This window comes from Sander vitreus, chromosome 23 (genome assembly GCF_031162955.1).
Source record: "Sander vitreus isolate 19-12246 chromosome 23, sanVit1, whole genome shotgun sequence".
Lineage (NCBI taxonomy): Eukaryota > Metazoa > Chordata > Actinopteri > Perciformes > Percidae > Sander > Sander vitreus.
The window spans coordinates 2,347,483-2,355,877 of record NC_135877.1 but is presented as its reverse complement, the minus strand read 5'-3'; the positions used below and the strand labels follow the sequence as shown (position 1 = coordinate 2,355,877).

The 8,395-nt window shown below is 43.5% G+C and overlaps 1 protein-coding gene across 1 annotated transcript; it reads left to right on the top strand.

The window, feature by feature from the left end:
• The first annotated feature begins 1,590 nt into the window (after positions 1-1,590).
• prl2 (prolactin 2) lies at positions 1,591-7,418 on the top strand. The gene is made up of 5 exons (XM_078242643.1): positions 1,591-1,724; positions 2,000-2,181; positions 5,237-5,344; positions 5,595-5,774; positions 6,962-7,418. The coding sequence occupies exons 1-5, from the start codon at positions 1,703-1,705 to the stop codon at positions 7,151-7,153; spliced, it is 684 nt and encodes a 227-aa protein (XP_078098769.1). The 5' UTR covers positions 1,591-1,702; the 3' UTR covers positions 7,154-7,418.
• The last annotated feature ends 977 nt before the right edge of the window (positions 7,419-8,395 follow it).

The following is an 8,395-nucleotide window of genomic DNA, read 5'->3' as shown; positions in this document are numbered from 1 at the left end:
TCCAGTTGTAAATGCCAGTACCTACATCAAGGGCAATGGCAGGAGATACCTAGCATGCACGTCTTTATGGTGGGAGGTAACCGGAGTACCCAGAGGAAACCCATGCAAACACGAAGAAAACATGCAAACTCCACACACAAAGGGACCGGGGATCAAAGTCTGCAGTGCCTACTTGCTGCGAGGCAGCAGTGCTAACCACTGAGCCACCTTACTGCCCATTTCTTTATTTTCAAAACCAACCTTTTCTAATTACCTACTATGTTTCTATTAGTCAACTGATGATGTCTGACCAACACATAGAAAGATAAGTCAACTGCTTACAACTGAGAGGAACTGATCCAAGCTACAATGCCGACCTTGGTCCCCTTGCCCCCTATGTTAAATCCCATGCACGTAACTTGGGTGTTATTTTAGACTCCCATCTTAACCTGGGGAACCAAATATCATCTGTTGTAAAGTTTAAAGACCAATTAAGAATAATTTCCAAACTCAAGTCTGTTCTGTCATACAATGATCTGGAAAAAGTCATCCATGCCTTCATAACCTCCCGCCTAGACTATTGTAACTCACTCTACCTTGGTCTCCCTCTGACTCTGGTGGCACGGCTTCAGATGGTTCAAAATGCAGCGGTTACGCTGCTCACGAATACAAAAAAGCGTGAACACATTACACCTGTCCTAGCCTCCTTGCACTGGCTTCCAGTTCAGTCTAGGATACAATTTCAAATACTGTTGATGGTTTTTAAACCTCTTCACGCCCTGGTCCCCAGCTACACAGCGGATAGCATTCATCCCCACGTAGCTCCCAGGTCCCTCAGATCCTCCAGCGGTCCCGGCTTAAGCACAAAGGTGACAGAGCCTTTTCTGTTGCTGGCCCTCAGCTGTGGAACCGACTGCCGCCTGATATCAGAAATGCTCCTTCTATTGTGATGTTCAAAGCCAGGCTCAACACTCACCTTTTTACATTGGCCTTCCCGGCATTTTAATTGTCTTACTCTATGTTTGGAATTAAGTGTTTGTCTTTTGATGTCGTTTTAGCCTAAACCACCGATTTGTAAGTGTATTTTATTTTAATTTTATTACCCTGTGGCTAATGCGCTATTTTCAGCACTTTGGTCAGCGCGAGCTGTTTTTAAATGTGCTATAGAAATAAACGTTACTTACTTACAATTAGCCTACTTGACGTCATTCACCTGGCTTTTCTGAACAACATGACATTCATTTAATCCTGCCCTATGGTGTCATTCTGAGCTCATGAAGTTCCCTCATCAGCTCTCTTTGTAGTGCATGGAGTGCTCTAAACGACCTTTTGGCTGTATGTCTTTTCTCAAGCTGGAGGGCATGCAGACATGAATCATAGGTACTGGAGAAGCGTGCTGAGTGGATCTAAAGTGTCAATGTAAAATCTGTTGGACAGACAATCGAATGACGCTTTGTTGGAATGATGTCCTGCCTTAGGTTACTCTACACACTGACACACACACACACACACACACACACACACACACACACACACACACACACACACAAGCCTGACCCCCCCCTCCCTCTTTTCTTATTCTCTCTCTCACTCTCTTGGCTAAGAGTAAGTGTAAAAGGGAAATGGTCAGTAAGGGATCCTCATATGAGGCTTCAGGGATCTTTGAATAGAAAAGCTTCTGCACCATCTGTTCTGAGACAGGAGCTCCTCCGTGCCCTGCAGGATGCCTGGAAACATCAGACCAGGTATTTCAGGAATAGAACTTTGCATGAAAAAAGAACTGTCAGTCCTCTCTCCACTACTCCATTATGATTCGGTCTCTATATTTCATCCTGACTTAAACATATCTGGGGAAAAAAACATTTTAAATACTTTTTCAAAAGCAGAGGACATGACGTTTTCTCATTCTTAAGAATAATTCAGCTTGAGACTTGTTCTGTGTTTTGGATCTTTTTTTTTTTTCAGTTCCATGTTTTGTTTTTATTTATCATCTTTGTTGTCCCCTTGGTCTTTCTTCTAGTGTCTTTTGTGGTGTTGGTCTGTCTGTTGTTCTGCAGCAGACTGACCAACGTGGGTGCAGCACCTATCTGTACCAATGCCCACGCTGGGTGCCACGTCCTCTCCCTGTCAAACCTGTTTGACCGGGTCATCCAGCACTCAGCCAGGATGCACAGCATTTCAAATGACCTTCACTCCGAGTTTGTAAGTCTCCTCGTGCAAAACGGGTTTCCAATGATGTTTATGAAATAAGTTTGACTTTGTAACAGGATATTTATGTTTGCTAAATGTGTTAAATAGACTGTATATTAGGATGTATATTTACTTTGATCATTTAATTGATTAGACAAAGAGCATTTTATATTGCATACATACGTACACTCAGTGGTCAGTTTTATTAGGTACAGCTAGCTGAAACTAATGCCGTCTAACTACAACAGTCATGCAATAAATCCTCTTTATGAAGGTTCCAATGTTAAGTTGTTTGTTTATTACTCCAAAATGATGTAGTTTGAGCTGCTGTTGAACTATATTGCGTTATACTGACAGAGATTCTCTTATTTAGCCTACCCGCATTGATAAATGTGATGTGTCAGGGTATCTAGAATGCAGGTTTGGACCCAAGTGCAGAACGCAGATGAGGAGGAAGCAGGTGGAGCTCAATGATTTAATTAAGAAAAACTTCCAAAAACAGGCAGAGAACTGAGGCAAATCCAAAAGAAAACCAGGAACACTGAAACACTGGGAAACTAATCACTTAAAACAGGCAAGACTTCTGACACAAAATACAACAACCTGACGCCAGACAAAGGGAGCACACAAACTAAATACACAAGGCAATGAGGGTTGTAACGAGAGACAGGTGACATGAGGACAGGCAAACTGCTTTAGGGCAGGGCAGACAATCGCAAAGGCGGGAAAACACACAAGGTAGGAAGTCAGGCAGAACAAACAAGACATGACACATCTCAGGAACAGACGAGACGTTGGGTAGAAGGGTCAACTCAGGAACAGACGAGACGTTGGGTAGAATGGTCAACTCAGGAACAGACAAGATGTTGGGTAGAAGGGTCAACTCAGGAACAGACGAGACGTTGGGTAGAATGGTCAACTCAGGAACAGACGAGACGTTGGGTAGAAGGGTCAACTCAGGAACAGACGAGACGTTGGGTAGAAGGGTCAACTCAGGAACAGACGAGACGTTGCGTAGAAGGGTCAACTCAGGAACAGACGAGACGTTGGGTAGAATGGTCAACTCAGGAACAGACGAGACGTTGGGTAGAAGGGTCAACTCAGGAAGAGACGAGACGTTGGGTAGAAGGGTCAACTCAGGAACAGACGAGACGTTGGGTAGAAGGGTCAACTCAGGAAGAGACGAGACGTTGGGTAGAAGGGTCAACTCAGGAAGAGACGAGACGTTGGGGAGAAGGGTCAACTCAGGAACAGACGAGACGTTGGGTAGAAGGGTCAACTCAGGAACAGACGAGACGTTGGGTAGAAGGGTCAACTCAGGAACAGACGAGACGTTGGGTAGAAGGGTCAACTCAGGAACAGACGAGACGTTGGGTAGAAGGGTCAACTCAGGAACAGACGAGACGTTGGGTAGAAGGGTCAACTCAGGAACAGACGAGACGCTGCGTAGAAGGGTCAACTCAGGAACAGACGAGACGTTGCGTAGAAGGGTCAACTCAGGAACAGACGAGACGTTGGGTAGAAGGGTCAACTCAGGAACAGACGAGACGTTGGGTAGAAGGGTCAACTCAGGAACAGACGAGACGTTGCGTAGAAGGGTCAACTCAGGAACAGACGAGACGTTGGGTAGAAGGGTCAACTCAGGAACAGACGAGACGTTGCGTAGAAGGGTCAACTCAGGAACAGACGAGACGTTGGCCAGACAGGAAAACTCAGGAACAGGCTCACGGTCTGGCTGGATGCCGAACATATCGCTGGGCTGCGTAGACTCTGGGTTGCTGGATGCTACCACGTGGGGGCCTAGCTGACAGAGAAACAGACAGGGAATCAGGGGCTTCTAAGAAGACCTTTAACCAATCAGGCAATGAGCTCCTGAGCCATGGCTTTACTGCCTTCTGTCGTCGGACAGTCTGGCGAGGTCGGTGACTCGAGTCTGTTTGGTGTTTTCCGTGCCGTCGTCCGTCCGAGGGGCCGTCGTCCTTCATTTTGGCCGATTTTACATGTATAATCAGTGGGGGGGCACTGCCGGCAGTCGGACTCCAATGACCCATCTGATTGGTAGAGTGCTAACCCGGAAACAGGGAGCGGGATGAGCGTGACTAGAGTCTCTCAAAATCTGAGGAAAATCTTTTAAACTGACCTTTGTTGATCTGAAATGAAGACAGATTCAGCAACACGGCCTGTTTCTCTCTTAAAATGTTTTCAGAAACACGTTTCGGTGAACTATTTTAGTCCAATATGAGATGATGACAGTCTGGCTGTGAATTTCCGGAGGAACCAGACCCACGTGACGCGTTCGTCCAATCAGCTGCCGTATTTTTGGGCGAGAATACAGATTAGCGCCGCCTGCTGTTATGGAGACGTATTACGTCTCGTCTCTTCGGTGTTCTGAGGAACTTCTTTGACCAACTCGGGGAGACTGATCAGTCCAATTGGCTTTTCTGCCGACGGTCGGCCGTCTGGTCTGTGTGTCTGCAGCTTAAACAAAACCCAGGAGTATGACAGGATGGACAAAATAATTGATTATATGATACCACGTGTTTCCTCCTGATCTGATATTATATTGATTCTTTGGACGATATTTGCTCACAAATAAATAATATACATGTCATAAAGTCTGCCAGGATACATTTTATTCAATTCAATTCAGGGGCCTGAGATTGATATAAACCCATTTAACACAATCAGTTACATAAAAGCAACGAAACTATGATTATACAATGTAATTACTGAGCTCCTCCAGACATTTAAAAGAAAAACAAACTGTTCTTTTGAATAAAAAGAATAAATATAAAGTGGGAACTTCATAAAACAATGCACATGATATGTATCAATATTTTCACTTTGCATCGATGATATTGGATCGTTAATCACTGAAACGATATATCGATCCAGATCAATGTATCATTAGACCCCTAGTGTACACACACAGATATATATACCATAAGTGATTCTTTGCAATTGCAAATTACTATTTCATTCATAACTTATTTACTCAGCCACAGTTGACATTTAGGAGACACTGACCTCTGACATTTCATTCTTGCATTCATGTTTGTACTGTCAGGAGCAGTATTTCCTGCCCAGTAAGAATCAAATTGGCCGGGTCAGTCGCAACTGTCATACCTCCACCATCCTCACCCCAAATGGCAAGGAGAACGCTCAGAGAATGGCGGTGAATTAACCTTTATAAAAACTATTTCCTGTTATTGGCATGCACTGTCTGCATCATACAGTTTGATTTCTTCTATATTTAACCCATTGTACATGTTTTTTTTTCAGTTGTGTCCCTTTACTTTTCTTTTGCATAATCCCAAACCTCCAATGATTGATAACAATTACTATCCTAACTACACACAACTGTCACAACTTAAAAGGACGGCTTGAGTTTGAACTGACTTTTAAATGTCCTGCTGTCACTGTAGAGAGAAGAGCTAACGGAGGTGATTCTGAAGCTCTTGGTGGCATGGAGGGATCCTCTGTGGCATTTCCATCATAGCATGGCTCACTATGATGACTTCAACAACTTCAGCTCCAATAAAGCTCTTGAGATGAGCGACATGGTGCACGAACTACGCAAAGGTGTAGAGAAAGTGGCTGAGAAGGTACTACATGTATCCGTGAATGCCTAAGTGAAAAGATGTGGGACACAGTTTGCACGAGCAGTTAAAGCACTTGCTTTAAGTGTAGAGTTAATTCCAAACATCTCTACATCACAATTTGGCAATATGTATGGTATATGCTTGGAGCTGCTGTGTAATGGAGCTTCTTGTTAGGTTGTGTAACCTCAGTGACACAGATGACAAAGTCCCTACGTCACACAACAAATCCAAACTGCATTGTTCACCCTCAGGTGACCTATTGTTCAGATTCAGCACGAAACATTCAGCTATTATCTAGCAAGAAAGGAAGAGCATCCTTCAGGCATACTGCCTGCATCTCTTTTTTTTTTTCTCAGTGCAGAGAGAATGACTTACTGATGACATCAAATGTTCTGTTTCCAACACATCCTATACGGGCGCCTGGGTAGCTCACCCGGTAGAGCACGCGCCCATATATAGAGGTTTACTCCTCGACACGGCGCCCACGGGTTCAACTCCAACCTGCGGCCCTTTGCTGCATGTCATTCCCCCTTTCATGTCTCCATCTGCAGCTGGCATCATTGATTCTTTGAATGTGTTTGGCAGCGCTGGGTTTTCTTCTTGCAGAAAGATGTTTTTATATGCAAAATATTTTATTATATCTTTAGAATGAATTTGTTTGTAAGCAAAAGACATGTATTAAGACTTTCTTCTCCCTGCTCTGAATGTGCATACGTCAGTTTGGTTATATTCTGTGTGAACTCTGGACATAAATATTGAATGAATAAACAATATCAAGATAAAAACAAGACAAAAAAAATAAGCAAAATAGCTCTATAAATTGTGGCTGGGTTAGCTCAGTTGGTAGAGCAGGTGCACATATATAGAGGTTTACTCCTCGATGCAGTGGCTGCAGGTTTGACTCCAACCTGCGGCCCTTTGCTGCATGTCATTCCCCCTCTCTCTCCCCTTTTATGTCTCCATCTGTCCTGAGGAAATAAAGGCCTAAAATGCCCAGAAAAGTCTTTTAAATATATATATATATATATACATATATACAAATCAAGGGTGTCTCCTTATATGGACAGGTGTTTCTCTTATTTTGGGCTAAATCAGTGATAGTGTTTGCACAGCGAGACCGTCACGGCTTCCTTCTTGAGCTGGTGTGTGTGTGTGTGTGTGTGTGTGTGTGTGTGTCCTGTCCTCTCCAGATGCAGGTGTTGGGGATAAGTAACACTGTCAACAGCCTGACTTCTCCTGAGGCTTTGTTGCCATCTGAAAGCGCAGAGTGGCGACTGATGAAAGACTACGACCTCCTCTACTGCTTTCGCCGAGACTCCAACAAGGTTCAAAACTACCTGAAAATCCTCAAATGTCGCATCGTGCCCGAGCATGGATGCTGAAGGCCAGAAAACAACGGAGGCTGTGTATAAACTTCCCCGGAAATATCAACACGTTGGAATGGGAAATGGTTCGGTTGGAGACTACGTGGATAAAGCTGTACGGAATGTTAACTGATAACGCACATATGTTCACTTCTATCGTGACTGGAGGTCTGCTGTGAGTGTGGACATTGTGACTTTACTACAGACAGGATGGAATGAGTGCAATGCATGTTATGATAGACTCCTGTATACCATGTTTAAATAAAATACCATATAAAACATTTCAAAAAACATCGATGCAATGCCTTTTTTTGGTCATTTCTACAGAGGGACAGTTTGTCTGACGACCCCCATGCAGTGAATTCAAGCCACAGTACACTGTGAAGACATGGTGGTGCAAAAATCATGTTATGGGGATGTTTCTCATACTGTGGTGTTGGGCCTATTTATCACATACCAGGGATCATGGATCAGTTTCAATACATCAAAATACTTGAAGAGGTCATGTTGCCTTATGCTGAAGAGGAAATGCCCTTTGAAATGGGTCTTTCACCAAGACAATGACCTAAAACACACCAGTAAGCGTGTAAAGTCTTGGTTCCAGATGAACAAGATTGATGTTATGGAGTGGCCAGCCCAATCCCCAGACCTCAATCCCATAGAAAACGTGTGGGGTGACATCAACAATGCCATTTCTGAGGCAAAACCCAGTAATGCAGAGGAATTGTGGAATGTAGTTCAATGGTCCTGGGCTGGAATACCTGTTCACAGGTGACTCCATGCAACACAGATGAAAAGCAGTTCTCAGAAATAATGGTTATGCAACTAAATATCAGTGCAGTGATTCATAGTAAAGCAAACCCTCGAGACATTTTTCACTTTAAACACGTAAATGTTTGAGTTTGTAAAGAAAAATGCAGCCTAACATTCCTTTTTCTTCACTTTCTGTAAAGGTATAACACAAACTTGATCAGTGTTGGTCATGTTTTGATTTGGAATTGAATGTGCAGTGTTCCCAATGTATTGATATTATGGAATTAAAAGTTATTCTGAGGAGCATTATTCACTTTTTTAAAATCACACCGCTATTATTTTGAACACAACTGTACATCTGTAATCGTCCGAATATCAGAGGTTAAGTTGTTCCAGCGTCTCGAGGCAGCAACTGCAAAAGCCTGATCACTCCTAACCTCCCCCGCACATTCTGCATTATTCCACGATTGCATAGAAATCCAGAAGGTAATAAAACTGAGCATATAG